Source organism: Chelonia mydas, chromosome 4 (assembly GCF_015237465.2).
Source record: "Chelonia mydas isolate rCheMyd1 chromosome 4, rCheMyd1.pri.v2, whole genome shotgun sequence".
NCBI classification, from domain to species: domain Eukaryota; kingdom Metazoa; phylum Chordata; order Testudines; family Cheloniidae; genus Chelonia; species Chelonia mydas.
The window spans coordinates 85,995,099-86,018,601 of record NC_057852.1 but is presented as its reverse complement, the minus strand read 5'-3'; the positions used below and the strand labels follow the sequence as shown (position 1 = coordinate 86,018,601).

Genomic DNA, 23,503 nt, shown 5'->3' with positions numbered 1-23,503 from the left:
CTACCAGGCAGCTAGGTCCTTCTTATTCCACTGCTACAGCAAGACTGATTTCCTTCTCCCCAGGAGCCCTTCTTATATTGGCCCAGTCAGGCCCTGATTGGCTGCCTCAAGCCTGCTTGTGATTGGCTTCCTGGGGCAGCCCTTTCCCAGGGCTGTTTTTAACCCCTTCCAAACCAAAGCAGGGTCACTGATGTGCCCCTTATACAAATGTCAAGAAGGGGTTAGTTATCGTACAGGGGTCCTACATTGAGGGAATCCCCAAACAGCTGTTTAAGTTGGCCTTCTACCCACTTTGTGCTGCCAGAGTGGTGGAAATCAGATGGCTCAGGGCTGGAGTATGCCCCATGATCTTTCTTTTTATAGTACTTTATATTTTATAGCTGACTAGAGGAGGGGAAAACATTGTGCTATTGAGAGCCATAGTTACTTAATATTTGCCATCCATCCTGAGGAGAGAGATATTTTTGAGATGAATGATCAGGTCTGATCTTATCAAAAAATTCTGCTGGGATCATTTTAAATCCAGTCAGGACAAATACCTCAACTTGAATGTCTTGTCTATATTGCTATTAATTGCTTGCTATAGTCACTATACCTGGAATTCCCTTTGATCCTTTTTGTCCAGGATTTCCAGGACGACCTTGTTGTCCAACTTCCCCTTTGGCTCCAGGAAAACCTAGCAAAACCAGAGAAATGAATTAGTGCAAGACTGAATATTACAGGACAAAATCACTGTTGTATACTCTCTAAGCTATTATCTAAATCATTGATGAAGATATTGAACGAACCAGATCCAGAACTGATCCCTATGGGACGCCACTGGATATGCCCTTCTGTCATAAATATAAAGGGAAGAGTAAACCCCTTTAAAATCTCTCCTGGCCAGAGGAAAAATCCTCTCAGCTGTAAAGGGTTAAGAAGCTAGGATAACCTCGCTGGCACCTGACCAAAATGACCAACGAGGAGACAAGATACTTTCAAAAGCTGGGGGGAGGGAAAAACAAAGAGTCTGTCTGTGTGATGCTTTTGCCAGGGACAGAACAGGAATGGAGTCTTAGAATTTAGTAAGTAATCTAGCTAGATATGCGTTAGATTATGATTTCTTTAAATGGCTGAGAAATTAAGCTGTGCTGAAAGGAAAGGATATTTCTGTCTTTGTGTCTTTTTGTAACTTAAGGTTTTGCCTAGAGGGATTCTCTATGTTTTGAATCTAATTACCCTGTAAGGTATTTACCATCCTGATTTTACAGAGGTGATTCTTTTTTACTTTTTACTACTTCTATTAAAATCCTTCTTTTCAGAAACTGAATGCTTTTTCATTGTTGTTAAGATCCAAGGGTTTGGGTCTGTGATCATCTATGCAAATTGGTGAGGATTTTAACCAAACTTTCCCCGGGAAGTGGGGTGCAAGGGTTGGGAGGATTTTTTGGGGAAAGACATTTCCAAACAACGCTTTCCTAATAAAAATAAACCCAGATAAACATTTGGTGGTGGCAGTGGAAGTCCAAGGACAAAGGGTAAAATAATCTGTACCTTGTGGAAGTTTTAACCTAAGCTGGTAAAAGTAAGCTTAGGAGGTTTTCCTGCAGGTCCCCACATCTGTACCCTAGAGTTCAGAGTGGGGAAGGAACCTTGACACCTTCCAACTCAACTGTGAACCACTGATATCTACTCTCTGGGAAAGGTTTTCCATCGAGTTATGCACCCACCTTATAGTAGCTCCATCTAGGTTGTATTTCCTAGTTTGTTTATGAGAAGGTCATGCAAGACAGTATCAGAAGACTTACTAAAGTCAAGATATACCATGTCTGCCGCTTTCCCCCACCCCATCTACAAGGCTTGATACACTGTCAGAGAAAGCTATCAGGCTGGTTTGATATGATTTGTTCTTGACAAATCCATGCTGACTGTTATTTATCACCTTATTATCGTCTCAGTGTTTGTAAATTAATTGCTTAATGATTTGCTGCATTATCTTTTCAGCTACTGAAGTTAAATTGACTGGTCTGTAATTCCTTGGATCTGTAACTCTACCATAATTCTTTCCATTTACTTTAATGGACTTTGATCAGGCCTTATTGTCAAAGGCTAGATAGCATACTTTTATCACTAGAGTTTAAGAGAGATGGATGTGCTGTGAAAAAGTACACAGTCCAATATCTTATCAGATAATTATATTGTATTAATTCCCATATTAATACCCAACGAAACTCTGCTGAAGGGATTCAAGTCCTTCAGACACTGAAGGGTTTTCCCAACATTATGCACTTACCATTTTCCTGCATTTTAATATTCTGATTCTACATTTAAGAAAAGCTTTCTCAACCTCTGTCCCTCCCTGCATAATTTGTTTTAAACAATAATAATAATATCTCTTAAGTGTCTCTAAATTAATGCCTAATAGAATATTTTAATAATCACATTCATTCAGCAAAAGAAAACGTTAACGTTTGGTCATCACTCCTGGTTTGTGGACAATTTCTTTAAGGCCTTCACTGCTTTGTATATTCCAGTCAGAATAGTAGCCATATCAGACTTGCCTGCTATTTCAGACAGCATTATAGCCATTTCTGGTTATTCGTTTATGGCCATGTTTGTTTCCATGACTTCCTTCTTCTCTAGTGTTTTTTACCTGTGCAAACCACCAGATTACTCCCCTCTCCCCCCAATTATATATGGAAAATATATAGAGTTCCTTCTGTTTGGCTCTGTATTCTTCAAAATTGCAAAAACTTGTAGCTCTGCTGTCTCCTGATTACCTTAGTTTAGGATGGGTTCCTGAGATCCAGCTCTCCCCGTTCCTGGGAGATTTCATTAACAAACTAAGTTAGACTATAGGTTCCTAGTTAGTCAACTGGTGTGTGAGTTTTAACTGAACTTAATTTCCTGTTTTTCATAGCTAGAAAAGATTATGTTTTTCTTCCTAATGGCTAGAGCATACAAGATGAACCGATTTTAAATTTCCTTTATTCCTTTTTCAAAGGAAATAGTTTTGGTCTTGGTAGATGTTTCAGAAATGTAGAGTTACATCATTCCCACATTATACATTCTTCAGCTGTTACTATCAAGGTCCAGATGCTCAGCTGGTATAAATTATGTAGTTGTATTGAAGTCAATAATGCTAAGCCAGTTAACATCAGTGAAGGTTCTGACCCTTGATTTCATAATACATTTTACAGAATACATACATAGGTCCAAATTCGCAGCTGGTGTAAATCAACATAGCTCTATAAAACATCAGAGTATTATATAAATTTACACTTTCTGATGACCTGTCCCATAGTTTTTAAGAGATCTAGGACTTCCTATTAATACAAGATCCACAGACTTTAGCTGCTTTTGCCTTGTTAATGATGTATCTGCCTCTGCTTCCTTCCATAATTTCAAATGATCCTCCCTCTTTGTCTTCCTTAAATGAAGTCAATTTTTACAAATACCAGAGATAAAACTACTTCATACTGTTAGAGATTAATCAGTCAACATCCACGGAAAACAACCTAGTGGACTAAACACTGGTATAGGTTTTAACACTACTATTATAAATTATGTTTATTACAGTAGTGCTTAAGGACCATCCAAGAATGGGGCCCCAATGTGCTAGGTACTGTACAGATGGAGTAGGAGAGTTTTCAATGTACTGGTGTTTTCATGCTCTGACATGTAAACGTATTCAGTCATAAACCATGCTTGAGCCATGTGCAGACCTCCCATTAACATCACTGAAAGTCATAGATTATTACTGTTACATCATTCATATAACAAGTTACTGTAATTGTTAAAGTAGATGGGTCAAGTAGGCGGGTATTCAGAGTTAGTACTCTGGGAAACATTATCGTTGAAAATAATCAGAAGACACTTTTTGTATCATTTGTAGTTGTTTCTGTGGTTTTCCAAATTAAGCCAAGGCCAATCTGTGTGATCAGTGCAATCTAAGAGACTTAAAAAGTTCATTTTCACACTTCATTTACAAGAATCTCTTTTGCCTTGCTCCTCATCTTCCAAAAAAACAAACCAAAACAAACAACAACAAAAGGTAAAATATTGGTGCTTTTTATTTTGCAAATGTAAAGTTTAGGAACAGCTGAAAAAGATGCTCCCAGAATGAAACCATTTGCAAGTTGTCATCCAGACTGTCCTTTTATGGTTGAGTTATAAAGCTTTGACGATAGTAGTTTATAATGGAAATGCTGACAGAGCCTTGATAATAGCAAAGGTTGTGGACTTTGATATAATACTGGTTACTTCCCTTGCTCATGACATTAATGCACTATTGTCAAGATCCACAGATGTGCAGTCATGTAAACTGACTCTTCAGGATAAAGCTAATCTGGCAGAATATTCAAGGACAAGGCATCCCCATAGATAGGCTTTCAGCTGATGCATTAGTTTCTTAAGCAAAATGATCGGAAGGACAGTCAGGAACCAAACTCTTGCTTTTAAACTTTTAAACTAATTAAACTTGGACTGGATTGATCAAGGATGGAAAGAGATTTACATAATCAAAGATGATGAAAATAATGTAGTGCTACATATTTGGGCTTTTTCTAGCTTCATGAGATGATATGCAAAGTAAAAAACACATCGTCCTATATACAGTCCTTGCTTTGAAACACTACCCAGGGTTTTTGTGATACTTATGAGGAATTAAGAGCCAATTATTTTACTCACTGTCCTCTCTTATTCTTTTAGAAGGAAATAATCTTTCCCTTTATCTTCTTTAATTTCTAAAGTTTATTAATTATGCTATAGATTTTAGCAAATAAAACATATAGAAAAATGATAAAAACCAAGACTTGCTCCAAATAAACTACATACAGTTGCTGACAGCAAAGGTGAAAGTGAATTTGTATTCTACTCAGCATTTAAATTCACATCCAGTGAGTTGAAACAGATCTTTTCCAGTACATCATATCACTAGAGAAATAGAATCCAGCTAGAGTCTGTCTGATATTTATTTAGTGTATTTCTCCGAATCTGTTGGGTTTTCTTTTAAAAAACACACATGCACACACACACACACGATGTAGCCTATTGGCGATTTTTGTTTGTTTTTGTGGTTTTAAAATGAAACGATTTACCTTCATCTAAGACAAAAAAAATAAGCAAAGTCAAGTGTTCAATATGCGCTAGATGCCACCAACATACAGTTATCAGGCTGGTTGCACCAGTTATTAGGCAGCTGGGAAGATTGTTCAGCAAGCTAATCTGAACTAAATCCATATAGAATAGTTCATATTTTCTGAATTTAAAGCAAATCTTTTCTGTCCGATAGGGTTTAGATTTCAACAATTAACCTTTTACCTGGGACTTCACATGATCACAAGCGTGACTTTATTGAGTATCCAGTACGTGCACCTTGTTCCCAGGATTATTCATTATATGACAGCCAACGTACCTCTTAGCCCACGAACTCCTTCTACACCTTGATCTCCTCTGACACCTTTATCACCTTTCTCTCCTTTGGGCCCAGGAGGACCTTTAAAAAAATTGGACATGATACACTATTACTGTAAATCATGAATTTATTACATACGCGAAAGGATAGGCTTATCATTTTTCATTAGCAATATTCAGAAAAAGACCAATCTGCCATTGTGGTGGTTCAACCACCATAACACTGATAGGGATACTACTGCATGCAAGTGATAGAAAACATGGTATAGCCCCCATTTAGGACCCTTAACCAAAGACCTAGAGGTTAGAGTTTCTAAAACCTTGATTCCTGAAACACAGAAGGTCATGTTTTGGTGGAATGCAGAGGAAAAGAACTAAAGGCGAGGGAAGAGGATGAAAATGAAACAGCATAGATACTTTATGCAATTGAGTGAAAAAGTGCACTGTCATAGCAATATTCAAAGCAACATATAAAAATGTATTTATTAAAATGATGCCTAAAGAATTCAACAGAGAGGATATAATAAAAAGGAGGAAAGGAACTACATGATCTTTGAAAAACATTTTACTCCATTGTAAATGCTCAGGTTTCTTTCTAAAAGTACAGACTGTTCAGTTTTCAAAAAAAGGGGAAGATAATTGCTTTTTTATCATATGTTTTCAGCGTAAAATCTGATACTTGTATAACTCAACTGCAATAATAAATATATAAGAAATTAGACTGGTTCTTATTGGAACCAGTCTGAGAATGTATGTTTGACATTGCACGCTGCAGGTTCACAGTAGCAAACTGTAGGGTTAATTTGGTTAGGTTTATTTTCTGTTTTGGAAGACTAAATTAACCCTGCAGTTTGCTACTGTGAACCTGCAGCGTGCAATGTCAAATGCACATTCTCACACTGGTTCCAATAAGAACTAGTCTAATTTCTTTAATGCTCTAACAGTGTCAACATCATTGCAGGACCTTGTTACGTTATTGACATAACCAACCAGAGCAACACAAAACATTTGCAATGCTAAACATTACCATTAGATGGGCACATTGTATATTATTCATGTTAGTGTTACACCATAATAGGTGGTTTTGTTACAACAAGAAACATGAAATCGAGATTTGGATTTTTTTTAAACTGAAAAATTTAAAGTATTTTTTCTTTTGTTTCATTGAGAATTTGAAAAAAAAGTTTGATCTCATGAGAAAATAGTTTGGAAAAATGTTTATTTTTTCTACTTGTTCTTTGATCATGCTTTCATTTACTTCTTGATAATTGTTTCTTGCTTTTTCACATTAATTGTCTCTCTCAGGAACAATCAGTTTACAGACCCTGATGTGACAATTATCCTCATCATCTTCATTTGGAGTTATGGGAAGTAAAGTTAAAAGAATGTGCAGTCCAATGTGTGCCTATAATTGCATTTTTAATCTACAGATTTAATTGTATAACTTTCCATTTATTCAAGACCAACACTCTCTGAAAAATACTTAAGTATAAAATGGAGAAAAAAATCCAGACAGTCATGGACATTTAGTTCCCTTGGCAAATAGTCAGAAAGAATGACATTTAGGTCATTATCCTGCATTGAGGAGCATGTGGGTGGATCTCCATTGAAGTCAAAGGGTGTCTGCCAAGTTTCAGAAGTTAGTGCATGACGTTCTCAATGCAGAATCTGGCCTTCAGCAATCTATGAGTCTGACTCATCACAGCGATGTTCCAGCTTTTTCTTGTTGTAACACCATTGAAATCAAAGGACTTACACATATGTAAAACTGGAATAACGCAATGGCGAATCAGTGAGATTCACAAAGTGAATAGACATTTATATAAATAAATAGCATCTCATGAATCAGCTTAAGTCTGAGCAGTTCTCATTCTTCAGGGTTCACCAGCAAGGGTTAGGAATGAATTTACCCTATGAGGTAGCATTGCCTCATTAGTCAAATATGAAGCATCCATCATAGGCCACTGCTGGTATCAGGATACTGGAATAGATGGACCATTGTTCTATTTTGCTACTTCAATTCTAATCTTGCTAATAATTATTACCTACTTCAGCCTGTAAACACAAATGAGCATAACACTAAATTCACGAATAAGTGTTTGCAGGATTGGAAGCTATGGGAATTGACATTGCTGGAGAAATATGTCCTCTATTTACCACAACAGCACGTACAGGATCAGCAGTTACAGTGATAGCTTCCCTTATCTGTTTAATCCCTGTCCTTTCTTGTCACTTATGATAACTCTTAAATATTTTAACCGATTCTTATTTTAAGAACCACCAGAAATTACCTTGCACTAATGTAATATTCCTTAATGCTACTGAATGCTCCCAGTCTTTTAATCTGAGGTCATTTGTGATATTATTCAAAAGTTTCACTTCGCCTTTAATTTCTTGCTCCAGATTGCTTTGTTGTTGTTTTATGGTAACAATGGTTGCTGATGTGTTGTACCAATTATCCCACAGGTTTGTGATATCCTGTAAAAATATATTAGCATCATTAGGTATTTCATTCTAACACTGATGGTCCAAGACCTTACTCATTTGAGTAATCCCCTTTATTGTTATTTTTTACATTCTTTGGGATAGACATGGTAAATAAACAAAAGTGAGAAAAGAATCTGCTTGGGAGTAAATAAATTACTCCAGTGAGAAAAGACCATTCCCCTGAGCAAGGTTTGTGCCCCTTATTGATATTAAGATGCATTAGAACTGAAATAATACTTTCTGGCAGTTCAGGATTTCTTGTGCAAATACAGTGTTGTTCAAAACCAACAAGGAGTCCGGTGGCACCTTAGAGACTAACAGATTTATTTGGGCATAAGCTTTCGTGGGTAAAAAACCACTTCTTCAGATGCATCTGAGTGTTGTTCACTTATTTTAAATCAGGTTATTCTTCCCCAGAACAGTATCAAATTATTTTAAACTCTTAGGAGACTACATCAGATTCTTTGCAACCTGACAGAGGTGGCCAAGATACACAATGAAAGGTGGATGGGATTTTCAGAAGTGCTCAGCGTTGGCCTTACTCTGCTCCCATTGAAGTCTATCTCGCAAAATGCCATATAAAACTAGGGCTCAGTTCTTCATATAGAGTAGTACTTTCTTTTTTTTTAAAGCAGAGCAGCTCTATGCCACCCCTACTTTGTGGAGGGGGCATTTTGGGGAAAAGGGAGTCTCTGGGTATGACTACACTGCAATTAAACACCTGCGGCTGGTCTGAGCCAGCTGACTCAGGTTAAGGGGCTCAGGCTAAGGGACTATTTAATTGTGGTGTAGATGTTTGGGCTCCAAGATTTGGGACCCTCCCACCTCATAAGCTCTTAGAGACTCACCTCAAGCCCGAGTCCAAATGTCTACACCACAGGTAAACAGCCACTTAGCCCAAGCCTCATGAGCCCAAGTCAGTTGGCACAGGCCAGTTGTGTTTTTTTAAAGGCAGCATAAACATACCCTCTATGTCCTTGTGATCCTCAACTGCTTTAAGTTATGCTAGGGATCAGCTCATACTCCTGGGAGGCTCTTGAACAGAAGGAATGCAAAGCTGCCTTAAAGCCCCACCCACTGTTCAGTTGCACTGACTGTATCTTGGCCACATCTTAGGATTTTGCCCAGGAAGCGGAACGTGATTGTGAAGTGTTACCATTATAATTTTGCAGCATTTTGCATTCATTTTGCACATGAGGGAATGACTACACAAAGGGTGTAGTTTAGAATCTGGTCCTTGTTTTTTAACACTTAGTTAAGTACAGTACCTGCATGGTTATGTTTGAAAACTTGCTGCAGAAAGAAGGGTACATTATATTTGTCTAAAATCAATGGTCAATGTCTGATCATTTTTATATTGACTAGTGTACAGGACTGTAGTCACTAGTAAGAGTCTCTGAGTACATTTTTTCCAAACTTCCCCAGTAACTTGGAAGTAGAATTGGGTGAAATGTTTTGGCTAATACTTTTTTTCCTCTGAAACCTGCAGATTTGGATTGACTGAAACATTTAATGAATTCAAATCCATTTCACTGAATTGTCTCAGTTGAAAAAACAAACTAAAGTTCTGAAAAAAAAAATCCTGTTCTGACATTTTTTAAACAAAACTTTTTGATTTTTTTATTTGAAATGACTTTTCACTTTGAAATTTAATTCACTTTTATTTTTAAAAAACTTTCTGAAAGCTTGAAAATGAAGCAAGATGCTTCCTTTCAGGTCAAACAAAATGTTTTGTTTGCCTCCAAATATATATTTTTTTTTCAAATTTTCAGTTTGCCAAAAATTTGAAACAGTTTCATTTCGGAACATACCCAAAATGTATTTTTTTAAATTGTCCATCAGTTATTTGCAAAGCTCTACTTCGGAGCTTTCTACTCTAACTCTCATTTAGAAAAGTGTTTAGGCATTTAGAAAGCTAAGTCCATTGACTTTCAATGAGACTTACGTTCCTAAGACCTTTTCAAAGGTCTTTATTTATGCCCCTAAATATGCAGATAGGTGCCAAGCAGGATTTTTAAAGCCTAAGTCCCATTGGGATGAAAGTAAATGAACAAAATGTTAACCTGCCAACATGATCTCTTTGGGACTGGGTAATTTTTCAAAAGGGCGGCCTTCCTTTTGTGGATGAAAATTAGGATAATTGCACTAATTATCTCATGGTCAGGTGCAAATCAGGTAAGTAGAAAGAGGTCTAGGTTGTCTGATTTGCATATGTAGTTCATTTTCCTGGTGCAAAAATATGGGAATGAATGTTTGTAGATACAAATTGCACTTGCAGAAAGAAAAGCTGTTCCCTCTGCCCTTCTGAAAATGTATTCCCAAATTAGTCATAAGAACAACAATCTGACCATCTACACGGCAAAGCTGTTACCTTTTCTTTTGCCAGTGGATGGGGGATCCTATCAATGCCTTAAAACTTGTGACAAAATCAATGTAGCTTCCTACCTCTAGTTGTTTAAGGAACACTCCTGTGTATTTATTGTTCCTCTCTTCTGCAGCAGACTGAACTTCAGCTAATGTCAAATTCAGAAACCTAAATGAGGTCTGAATATCTTCTATCAACTTCCGAAGGACTTGCATTGCTAAGGTTGAGGTGTTAATCTGAAGGCCAACCTCCCAGAGCTTTTGTTCAGTTGCTGTACTTAGATTTCGGAAATGCTCTGACTTTTGGTGAAGGTTAGTTTTCAGCTCTGAAATCTCTTTGGCAATTTGATGTAAAGCTTCAGTGTGAGCTATGATGATTTCTCTCTGCTCCTCTTTTCCTTCTCTTGCTTTGCCAGGACAATCTCCATTGAAGCACCGTTGTATGTTATTCTCACTAACTAGATTAGTGTCATTCTTCAGGTTCTTTTCCATCTCGGATACGTGAACTGAATAAAGTTCCAAGTAAAAATGCAACTGTTATTGCTAGGTTCTTCAATTATTTAATCATGCAGGGTACTGAGATAATTAAATCAATAGATTAAGTATCAAGACTGTATAATTTGTTCTTAAATAAATTATCCAGGGCCTCAGCATTCCTCATATTATGGGTTAAAATTACTTTGTTCCCACAGAATTGGCATGGCATGTGAGATGATAAAAAATTTAAATAAACTCTATTGTAAGAGATCCACATGCACCTGTCTGAGTGTGATGTTATTGTTATTCTGGTCCTTTCTCTTTCTCTCTGTTTTGCCCATCAGTGACCTTAATTTATTGTTTTGTATGTGTTCTTAAACCTCTATCCTGCAAGGACTTCCACATATGGCCATGGTAAGAGCTGCCCAGGGAGTCTGGGGCACTGTGAGGAGGTCAGAACTTTCCACCTGCCCTGGGTGGTGTGCCCTGGGGGGCAGGGATATGGGCCAGGGGCTGCTCTCAGGCACCTTGGCATCCCACCCAGGAGAGATGCAGGGTCCAGGGCTCCCCAAAGAGGCCTAGGCTCCCTGGATGGCTCTTACCATGGTCTGGCTCCAGCTTCCAGCTTGGCCAGGGGGCAGGGGCTTGGGGCAAAGAGGAGGAGCAGGAGCGGGGCCACTAAGAGGGACCATGCCTCATGATGAGGGGGGACTACGACCCACCTCAGTTCCCCCACTGGGAAGAGGCTGGCACCATGATCATCAGCTCCCCCGCTGCGAAGCACAGCCCCTGCCTACACTGCACTGAGCCTGCCCAAGGCTTGCAGTTTTGGGGAGCAACATGGCCACCTGCCCCTCCCAACTATGCCCATGTTAAAAAGTGGGCAGGCATGGACCCCATGGTCTCCCTGGTTCTGACACCGCTGTCAGACAGTTACACTCTCTCTCTCTCTCTCTCTGGTCCAATTAATATTTAATCATTATACAAAGTGGAACAGCTTCAACAGGAGGGACTGAGAGAGAGAGAAAGATTTTACAGTCTGACATGACATTCACTTGCGATGTTCAAATTCATAAGGCACAATTTTTTTCACAGTGAGGGTGATTAACCATTGGAAGAAACTACCAAGGGAAGTGGTGATTTGAAGACATCAGAAGATGGAGAAACCAAGACTGGATGCTTTTCTGGAAGATATTCTTCAGTCAAACACAAATTGTTGGATTCAATACAAGAGTAACTGTATGAAATTCAATGACTTATGCACACAGGGGATCAGACTTGATGATCTAATGATCCCTTCTGGCCTTAAAATCTATGGATTATGAGAACTGCTCACTTAAATAAATTTCACTGATTTTTTTTTAAGTGGCTAACGTTAAGCACCCAAGTTTTAAAATTTTGTCCTTTAGCCTTGGGGGTAGAGACCATGGATAAAAATATGACAAAACTCCCATTGATTTCAATGGGGCCGGGATTTCCTCCACATTTCTACTTGTTTCTGTGAAGTGGCTTGCACAATTTGGATGCTTGAAAAAAACAAGCATAGAAGTAATTAACACCTAGAGCTTGTCTTAGTCCTTCAACGGAGCTCTTCTCTACTGAATATAGATTTTGCTTTTCAAATCTGACATATATTTTGAAGCAGCCATTGATAATGACTCTTTTGGTGAATTTAGTGTTTTTGAAAGGTGCTGGATTAACAGCTAGGGATTTGAAGTCTTATTTATTCAAAGGATGTATACAGCCTCGGCAGTAGCATACAAATTTGCCAGTACCGCACACCAGCTTGCTCTATGATGGTCTAGAAAGACCACACTTCTATCAAGGAAAGACTACTTTAATCTTTAAGTCCATTCAGTTTCTCGCTAGGACGGCCAACAGGGGAGCCAATTAATGTCTGTTGTGATGAGATGTTTCTGAGACATGCACAGCTGCTTACTACTGCACACTTCTAGGATCTGCTTTTTTTTTTTTACCCCCACTGGTAAACTTGTGGGTGAGTAAATTAACGGCCACACATATTAAGTGCCTTATTTGATGCATGATGAGGCAGTTAAATCCTCCATGCATTGTGTATCATCTCTCTAATTCTCAGAATAATTCTGAAGAGATATAGAGGGGCAGGCTGATTTTCTGCATCTATTTCATTGGAGACAAGTTCCACAACTTAATTCTAGTTGCAGATAAACAGACAAGTTCTTATTATTCATGCCAGGCAGACACAGTGGGTTCTGTATTGTTGGTGAAATGGGTGCTAATGCAAACTGAAAAAAATACACCCATTTTTAGAAATTTGTCAGCATTAATAGTCAGTGATTGTAGTTTACATGAAATGAAACATTTTCTGTTCCATCAATGTCAACATTAAAAGTAGCTTGTTGTAACTATTTCCTTTGTTTCCTTTAAAAGCTTTTTACTGGAAATGTTGCTTTGATGTCATTGAATAGGACTGCAGAGCGATTCCGGATTCTCAGTGGTTGGTTCAAGGCACTGCATCCAAGCATTGTAAACATGTTCAGCCAAATGTATCCCCAGTGTAACTTCATTGACCTCAGTGGAGTTACACCAGTGATTAATCTACCCAAATGAGTCTGTGTGACCATACGTGAATCAGGAAATAACAGCTTCATTAGATAGAAAGTAAATAGCGCTTACACTAACTGACTAAATGTCTGTGAAAACAACAAGGAGTCCGGTGGCACCTTAAAGACTAACAGATTTATTTGAGCATAAGCTTTCAAGGGTAAAAACCCCACCTCTTCAGATACCTTCAGTTGCATCTGAAGAAGTAGGGTTTTTACCCACGAAAGCTTATGCCCAAATAAATCTGTTAGGGTATGTCTACACTACGAAATTAGGTCGAATTTATAGAAGTCTTTTTTTAGAAATGGTTTTTATATATTCGAGTGTGTGTGTCCCCACAGAAAATGCTCTAAGTGCATTAAGTGCATTAACTCGGCGGAGTACTTCCACAGTACCGAGGCAAGTGTCGACTTCCGGAGTGTTGCACTGTGGGTAGCTATCCCACAGTTCCCGCAGTCTCCGGAAATGAGATTCAAACGTTCGCGGTTCTTTTCCTGTCTACCTGGCCAGTGCATCTGAGTTGAGAGTGCTGTCCAGAGCGGTCACAATGGAGCACTCTGGAATAGCTCCCGGAGGCCAATACCGTTGAATTGTGTCCACAGTACCCCAAATTTGACACGGCAAGGCCGATTTAAGCACTAATCCACTTGTCAGGGGTGGAGTAAGGAAATCGATTTTAAGAGCCCTTTAAGTTGAAAAAAAGGGCTTCATCTTGTGGACGGGTGCAGGTTTACATCGACTTAACGCTGCTGAATTCAACCTAAAGTCCTAGTGTAGACCAGGGCTTAGTCTTTAAGGTGCCACCAGACTCCCTGTTGTTTTTGTGGATACAGACTAACACGGCTACCCCCTGATAAATGGCTGTGGGGGGTTTTCACTTGTATTTTGTGAACTATATGTTCTCAGTTCCACTCTTGTGACTCTCTCCCCAGGCACATTTGCCAAGCTGAGAAAGAAACTTGACTGTAAACATATGTATGAAAACTGTTATTGCAGGTTGTAGCAGTTGCCTACAGTGATTTCTCCCAACTCTGTATGGAAACATGTATTGTAAATTTCCAAACAATATGAGAAAAGTGCCCTGGGTAAGTGGTTAGTGCCTGTGCTGCCATCCAGCAAACTGGGTTTGATTCTTCCTCTCTCACGGTTCAGGCTATTGAGGGGTGGAATTGACATTTGCAGAGTGAAGATATTCAGCTTGTAGTCGTAGCACAGCACTTATAATACCAAATATGATATGTATGGAGAGCAAGAGCCTGATCAGGGCTCCTCTCACTCTTCAAGATCCCAGGCAGAAAGACGAAAGCTCTTCCCATGATACATGTGAGGTTTCAGAGGGCTACTGAGTAACTGGACTGAAGCTAGTGGGATATTGCTGGATCTCTCTCAATATCCAGGGGTGATGGGAGAAGTGGGGGAGGGAGGAACAAAGAGAGAGGAGGTTTGCATAAAATGGAGTTCCAGAGAGCCTCAAAGTAAACATAGTGCAGCATCCTAACCCGACTTGGCAATAGTTTCATTGTTGGATTGCATCACTACATGACTACAGCTGTTTGACATTTTTCAAATTTTGATTTTTTAACAAGTTTTTTTGGAGAAAATTCAACACCCTATTCCTCCCTTCTGCCTCCCTAATGTTTGGATTTTTAAATGATTTTTCAGTCATCTCTTGGTGACACTGAATCATAATGTTTCATCATGACAATTAGGGCTAGTTGAAAAATTTAGAACTAACTATTTTCCCATTGGAAAAAAATAGATTTCGTCCAAATTTAAATTTTCTGTGGGAAAAGATTGATTTTGGCAAAATATTCCACTGGGAAAACCATTTCTCTGAGAGTCAGGTTGACATTTACCTCTGTATCCACCTGAGCCACTGTGGTGTCTCTTGGTAGCTGTTGTTCCTCATTGGTCCCTCCATGTCGCATGCTCCCCTGTGGGGCACACTTTCCAATGGGACTACATCACTCCTTGATACAGATCGATCTATCTGTGGCTGATCTTCCAATATGCCTCTTTGGATTCCTCATGGGACAGGGAGAGCAAGTACTTTCATATGAGCTTTCCCACTGTCTCTGGGTTGGATCATGATGTATATGGGGAACAAAATGCAATGAAGATCTGGACTCTAGATAATTTTTCTTTTCTCGTCAGTTCTTAGAAAGTCTCATTTTGATTAGTAAAAAGAAAATTACAATAGTCATAATGATAAAAATGTACAAAGTGTATCATAAAAAGAAATGAGTACAAAGAGGACTTTTTTGTCGCAAAGAACATTTGAATGCCTCTCTGTACTCAGGATTTAATTAAGAAGTACAGTAGGCCACTTTATTTAATCTGTCAGTATTGATTAAAGAATATGCCCAGATTTTTTGCCACAAAAGTCAATAAATGACATCTTTTCCATAATTACAATTTTGGTGTTCCATTTATATTTTATTGTGCTTTTCACAGCTCTATCCAACCCATACACTTTTAATCTTTCAGTGTCTTTATTTGTGATTCCTAAAGGATATATTTACTGTGAGTGTTTCTTTTCAGGGCCTGATCCAAAGTCAATGGTTTATTGCCATTAACTTCAATGGTCTTCGGATCTGGGCCCCAATCATTACGCAAAGGAGTTCAGATATTTATATATTAATGGAATGTTTTCAGGAAGGTGTCGCTTAGTCTTATTAGCAATACAAAAAGCCAGTTACTTGAAACATATACAAGGGATATGTTTATTCATCAGTAAAGAACCTTTCTGAAGGAGACAGTGAAATATCACTGTAAAATTTGTGAAGTATGTACTAAGAAACGGACATTATTTTAACATAAGACAGCTCCAGCAAGGAAAGAATTGTAATTGTCTTTAACCTTACATGGGGAATGGTTTTTATGCACAGAACTAATGCCCCAGTCCTGTAAGGAGCTCTGCGTTGGTGGATTCTTCACTCATGTGGCATTTCCATGGAAGTCAGTGGCTCTGTGCCAGCACAAGTGACCATCCGTAAGCAGCATGGAACTCCATGCAACAGCAGGGCATTGATATTGTACTTTGAAACAATGTTCATGAACCATCAGATGGCTCATAACTGACAGTTTTCTGTTAGATAGAGATTAGTACATTTTAATGCCTGAAGAGCCACATTGATTATCTAGTCAGACTTGCTACATAGGACAGATCATAGAATTTACTGTCCAACAGTTTCTGCAGTGGAGGGAATTTATTTATTTATTTAGCTACATATGTGAAAACTAGCAAGCCCAATAATCTGTGATGGAACTAGAGCATGTCTTTTAGAAAGACATCCAGACTCCATTTCAAGTCTCCAAGTTATGATGAATTTACAGCTTCCTTCAGTAGGCTGTGTCAATGGTCAACTTTGCTGCTAAAATCTTGTGTCTTATTTACAGTTTGAACTAGTTTTGGATTTTCACCTGAAGGAATTACTCAGTGGTGCTTCCAAAGGAAATTAAGGTTGGTTCTAAGGGAGGCAGAGAAAGGCAAACATGACAGCCAGTGTATCTAGCCTAGTGCACAAAAAAGGCAGCATTGTTTTTCTGGAGCAGTGACAAATACAGGTGGATGGACACAAGCGCTGGGGCTTAGTTGATCCAGGAGCACTAACCATCACTGCATTAAATTGGACCCTAGTGAACACTGTGCATTCAAATCCTAAGTCATATTTTAGCTCTTCACTGATATAAAAATAATTCCAGGTATAATCGTTCTTTACTAAATCTCTTGCTTAAGATTACCCATACCTGTTTGTTTCCTTTGGTATAATAAATTGAAATTTTTACCTGCTAGTCTGATGATTACAACGACAATGGAAAATACAAGCAGATAGAGAATACTGAGGGTAAGCATAAAACATTTCTGTTTTTTTCTTTGATGATCCATGACCTTTTTTGTACCTGCAAAGAATTAGACATAGAGGGTTCAATCCCATAGCCCCAACTCAGGCAAGATTCCCATTGAAAATAATGGGAATTTTGCCTGACTAAAGACTACAGAAGGAGCCCAGAATATATATTACACTGTAATTGTTCTTGATATTAAGAAATTTTGAACCCCCTAAAGAAACTTTAAAATAATCATGGGCTATTAATTAGATAATAAAAATACTTCAGGAAACATGTTTTACATTTGATAAGCACCAGTGATTTGAATAATAAAAAATAATGCCAATTCTCACAGTCGGACCAGTGGTCACCAAGATCACTAAGAAAGGTAGATTTGCCATCTGGTTCTCCCTACTAAATCAAGCACTCTTCTGACTCCAGTTTTTTTCTGAGATTTCTTCTTCCTGTACTCACCTTCCTTTCCCTCCAGTTCTTGATGTTAAAGTGCCATCATTGTTCCCCCTTTAATTGACCTTAGGAAGAACATATAATACATTCTGGTGCTGTATTAGCTTTCCCCTCTGGGGGAAAAAGGGCCCAGAAAGAAGCTACATCCAGGACACTCTGGTAGGAGGAACAAGGGATGGCATTAGAGGCCTGTGCCAGTACAAAGGGAAATGGCCCCCAGGTGGATAAGCCGGGACTCATGCAGATATCCACCTTCCAGATCTGCCTGGGTTGAGGGGCTGATGTATTCCCCATGGAGATAAAACTCCAGTCCCTAATGGAAGAATTGAGAGGAAGTTAGTGAGGGGATCATCATGATAATTTCCTCAGAAAAAGCTCCTCCCTGTGAGTTTTTTCTTGGGGGCACGGGCAAAATCTGGGATGCTGAAATTACCCTAAGAAAGCTGGTAACATTCTGTGACATTGTTAGCTGAAACAGTATTTCTTTTTAAACAGAAGTATATAAAGAAAAGATAAGTGAATAGCCCTCACTTATTTCTCAGTTTTAAACTACACTAAGAATTGAATGCTATTGCAATAGATTCAAGGAGTAAGGTAGAATGATTAATTAAAGTTATAGTAGGGATATATTTTCAGTCCAAAGTCACCAGGTAAGAGAGAGCCTAAAAGTAAATTTATGGCTGGTTATCAAGTTTAAACTTTGCTTTCATTTTTTTCAACTCTGCCATATCAAATCTCTGGTGCTTTAGTTCTCTTCATGAAATCTCTCAAGGATATTTATATTTACAATTTATATTACAGTGACTGAATTACAAGAGGCAAGTTAACAGGGTTTCGGTTTCAGTTTTTGTTATTTTACAGTTGGATATTGCATTGAAAAAGCCTTTTGGAATAACTGTTGCTTTTTGAAAGAAAATAATGTGTTTCTCTAATTTTAGGAATTGGGGTAGGAGACACATACCAAACTAGTTTGCAGGAGTTCAGGTTCCTCCAATGTTTTAGTATCTAAATATAATGGCCTTTCCTAAAGGGCAAATATTTTGATACACAGGACCAGATTTCAGATTCTGGCTTTGCTGACCATCCAAACAGGTCATAAAGTCTTGTTACGTGAGCAACTCAGAATTCCCCCAGCATGGAAAATTACATGGCTGTCTTCGAGCTGAGTCATCTATTCCTGGCTCCAATGGAGGAAGAATGATGGGGGAGGAGGCGTGGCCAATACATTCCCAGGCTATGGATCAGAACCTGTGGGGCCATTGAGAAGGGGCATTATATAGAGTACCCTCCAGGAAAGGGCTGATCTAAGTTGTGCCATGAGCCAGATTGACTCCTGGAAGCTTTGGGGCTGGAATAAAGATTTCAAACCCTCTATACCATCTTTGTGTAATCTTAGGCCACTGAATTTGTAAAGGCATCTCTGCACAGCCACAATAGGCAGATGTCTAAAAAGTATTCATATGGGGCTTAAAATGTGCAGATGAATTTCATCCTAAGTGTGTAACACAGTCAATATAAAATAAGTAATGTGTCTTTTCTAAAGGGAAAATAATCTAGGAAGAAGTGTATCATTTTCTACTGAAAACTTTTAAATAATAAGTGTCATTCTCTGATGATGGAGGAATTAGCAGGGAGTCATCCTATTCATGTGAAGTACTTACATAGCGAAAACAGTGCTTTCTCAGACAGGGTATCAAACTTGACGCAATCAGAATGCTGGTCTGTGCAGAAAATTCCATCTGAATGATCTTCCTCACAACTTGCCATATTTTGAATGTCAAAGGCTAAAATAGTGCACATATATTTTAAATATCTTGTATTTATTTCTTCACAAATAACAGCTTAATGAAACATTAAGGCCCCAACTCAGGAAAGTACTTATGCATGTACTTGAGTTCACTGAATTCTCACTCTCTAACTGAATGAGAACATACCCCCCAAATGGTAGTTCTCTTCTTCTAACAGAATTTTATGGGTTATTCTCCTCAGCTAGATCAAAGCTTTAGATCTCAAAGTATTTTACAAAGTAGGACACTATCATTATCCCTATTTTACAGAAGAGGAGACTGAGGCACAGAGCAGAGATGTGACTTGCACAAGGTCACCCAGAAGACCAGTGGCAGAGCCAGGAATAGCAACCAGGTCCCAGAGTTCCAGACCAGTGCTCTATCAACGACACACACTCTTCAGGAGTAACTTCACTGAAATCATGGGAACTACATTTACACCAGTGTAAGTGAGATTAGAATTATGACCAGTGTGTACCAATAGAAGTCAGAATGAAGAGCAAAAAAATAAAGAAAAAAACCAACCACACACTAGCATGCAGTAAAAAAATATTACCCTCAAGAATTAAAAAATGTGTGAATAAGATGGCAAAGGATTTGTCATATCTGATTGGAACTATGGTTCCATCTAATTCAGCCTCCTGTTTTTGATAATGGTTGGCACTTGAGGCATCCGAGCAAAGTCAACCCGCTCTCTCAATCCCACCCTAGTGGCCCTAGGCAGCTGTGAAATTTTGTATAATGAGGGAAAGTCCCCTGACAGTTGCAAGCAAACATCATACACCGTGAAATAGGATATATGATCACACACATAGCTACCTTCTCCTTATACAGCTAATGTCATTAGTGGTTGTTAAGTTATAGAAACCCCTTAAAATCTAGCCAAAGTATGTCTCTTTAAAAAAAAAGATTAGTAATTATGCCCAGTGGTATAGTGGTGGTTCTGTAATTTGGACAAGCATCAGTTAGGAACTCTGAGACCACAAATCATTTTCAATTTTGATCTACAGTAAATAGACTATTAATCAAGGTTTTCATAGGACACAAGTACATTAACACAATATCTTCTAGCACCCAGACATGCCAGTGCCCAGAGAGCTATTATGGGGACCAGAAAATGTCATTTCTGCTTTCGTGACAGTGAAATTTCATTGTATTGATGAGTCTTGGGGAAATAAATGTAGGGTTAAAGAACTTGCATGTGATGGACCCAGGTAATTGTATTTTAATATGTACTGAACTTCTTTATTTCTAAGAGAAATATTCCTGATATCTTAAAACTGTAGTGCATTATTCAGAAGTCAATGCTCAAATGACAAACTGCTCAGAAATATTCAGATGAAAACCACACATGAGTTTACTTTCTTAGCTCTTGCAGTAATTCAACTGCATTAAATTTTCCCTTTATAAATTTAATCCTGAATTGATATAATTAAATACTACAAGTGGATACAAGATAGATCTAATAAAAAAGGTTTCAACTGAGATTACTTATCTTCTCTGCTGCCACAACTGACTGGGTTTGGAATTTCCAATTACAGGTAAAGAACTTAAATGTCTGCTGAGCACGTATAATCTATAAAGAAGCCCACTCCCAGCAAAAGTGAAGCATCTCAACAATACAATAAGTATATGAAAAATGAGATGAAAAGTATTAAACAACTCAGAAAAATATTGCAGACATCAGAGCTTAACTTAATGACAGGTTTCAGAGTAGCAGCCGTGTTAGTCTGTATTTGTAAAAAGAAAAGGAGTACTTTTGGCATCTTAGAGACTAACAAATTTATTTGAGCATAAGCTTTCGTGAGCTACAGCTCACTTCATCGGATGCATTCCCCACTGTATTTTCCACTGAATGCATCCGATGAAGTGAGCTGTAGCTCACGAAAGCTTATGCTCAAATAAATTTGTTAGTCTCTAAGGTGCCACAAGTACTCCTGTTCTTTTTAGAGCTTAACTTGTTTTAGATTAAGCTAATCCTTTTGAAAGGCTTTTCAGTTTCTTCAAAAAGAAAAAAAAAAGAAAAAAAATCACTGACATCTAACTTCAGTTCATTTGAAACATTGATGATACCTATATTTATTGGAGGTGGAAGGAGCAGACTCAATCTTTTATTTATTTATATTTGGGAGGTGAGAGAGGCTATCAGTGAGAACACTAATGAGGGAACAGATGGAAGGGAAATATTTGAGGAACTAAGAATATTGTAAACTTTGGTCTTGGGTTGCTAAAAAGCCAGATTACAATATTTAATAGTTTGCATGTTGATTATCCACAACAATTTTGATTTTTTTAAAGCAATTTGATTATGTTTTAGTGCAGGAAACCATAAGAAATTTCATTTATGATTTACTATTGTAGTTACATGTATACAAGTCTGAGTTACTTGTTAGTGTGCTTTGTGAACCAGATAAAAATTATATATCCCATCTGCATGGATGGAAGAAAATGCCATTTTTGTTTTACTATCCTATATTGAAAGTAGACATTTCATTTCATATTCTAAAAAGCTGTATGTGCATTTCCTACATTCACTCTCCCGTTCACATTTCATTCCCCACACTAACAATGTAACACCATGCACAGAGGTTACTATTAAAAGCCAACATTGGCCAACATTACCACAAAATTACTTCCTATTCTAAGTTTCAGAGAAAATTGTGGTATTTGAGATGCCACTCTGTGGTAACTGGATGGTGCTTAACAAATAAGAATAAATAACAACAGCTGGTAATGCTGATTTTTAAAGGGGGACTATTGTATACTGTTAGAAATGTTTGATCTGCAGTCCAGCAATTTGATACATTACAATAACAATGTTTGACAATCTACCCAGCATGACACAATTTATTCATTTTAAAATATTACTAAAAGTACAAAGTAAGATATTCTGTTCAGGATGAAAATGCTTTCACATAAACAATGGAGACTTCCAAAATTTATTACAAGATAGAATATTGTGCCTTTCTTTGCTGATCTCACTGGATATTTAACAGTATTTTCCACTGAATGCATCCGATGAAGTGAGCTGTAGCTCACGAAAGCTTATGCGCAAATAAATTGGTCAGTCTCTAAGGTGCCACAAGTACTCCTGTTCTTTTTGCGAATACAGACTAACACGGCTGCTACTCTGAAACTTAACTTCCCTTGAATCCTACATCATATATAACATTTTTCTATTAGCTGAAGAAGCTGAGCTGTAATAGAGATGCCTTTTAACATTGAGGGGAGAAATTTATTTTTAGGACTTTCCCCTTTCTAATTAAAAAAGGATGAAATTGTGAGTTATAATTAAAATATGTTTTTTACCTTTAGTGCCAATGGAAGGAGAATTGACTTATGCAGCCTCTTTCTTTTCAGCAAAACCCGAAAACTGTAGTTACATAATACCTTTGCTTCCTCTTATTAAGAAAAGGAAATGAAATTCTCTCTTATGACTAGTTTTAAAAGCTGATGCAGCATCAATACTTATGTAGATGCTTGAAGATAATATTAATAAGTTTATCCTTATGTGGACATCTCCCTGTGTATCAACATGAGAATATGCCTTGGGATCTTCAACTCTGAGAATACAATTTTTATTAAGTAATTTGCAATAAGTTATTTGTACAACTATTTAATTATAGTTCTCTCATATATTATTTACCTCCAATTATTGTGGAGATCGTGGCTTTGATCCTGCACAGACTTAGGCATGTGCTTAACTTGAATAGAATTTGTTTTCAGTGGTAGTATTTACATTTCAGAAATATGCATGTGCCTAAATCTTTGCAGTATCAGAGCAATAGTGCCCAAGTCTGTGCTCATAAGTTTAGTGTATGGTTATTACTAGTCATGGTGTCATGGCCATGTGCTAGATCAGTGGTCACCAACCTCCTGCACCCCAAGTTCCAGCCATGAGCCCCCTCCTGGAGCCAGCACCCCCAGAGCCAGCATCCTGTATCCCCTCCTGCACTCCAAAACTCTGCCCCAGCCCAGAACTCCCTCCCAGAACCCACACCCTGCACCCCCTCCTACACTCCAACACTGCCTCAGAGCCCCCTCCTGCACCCAAACTCCCTCCTTCACCCCAACCCCCTGCCCCAGACTTAAGCCCAGAGCCCCCTCCCACA

General features: G+C 38.2%; 1 protein-coding gene across 1 annotated transcript in view; it reads right to left on the bottom strand.

Annotated features, from left to right (window-relative positions):
- Positions 1 to 20,403, bottom strand: part of MSR1 (macrophage scavenger receptor 1) — a 34,443-nt gene extending 14,040 nt beyond the window's left edge. The window contains exons 1-6 of the mRNA XM_007067386.3: positions 19,266 to 20,403; positions 17,095 to 17,208; positions 10,327 to 10,751; positions 7,686 to 7,872; positions 5,396 to 5,476; positions 596 to 676 (exon numbers count right to left, since the gene is read on the bottom strand). Of these exons, the coding sequence (XP_007067448.3) occupies positions 596 to 676; positions 5,396 to 5,476; positions 7,686 to 7,872; positions 10,327 to 10,751; positions 17,095 to 17,208; positions 19,266 to 19,404 (1,027 nt within the window). The 5' untranslated portion in view covers positions 19,405 to 20,403. The remainder of the gene's footprint in view (positions 1 to 595; positions 677 to 5,395; positions 5,477 to 7,685; positions 7,873 to 10,326; positions 10,752 to 17,094; positions 17,209 to 19,265) is intronic.
- Between the last annotated feature and the right edge of the window lie 3,100 nt (positions 20,404 to 23,503).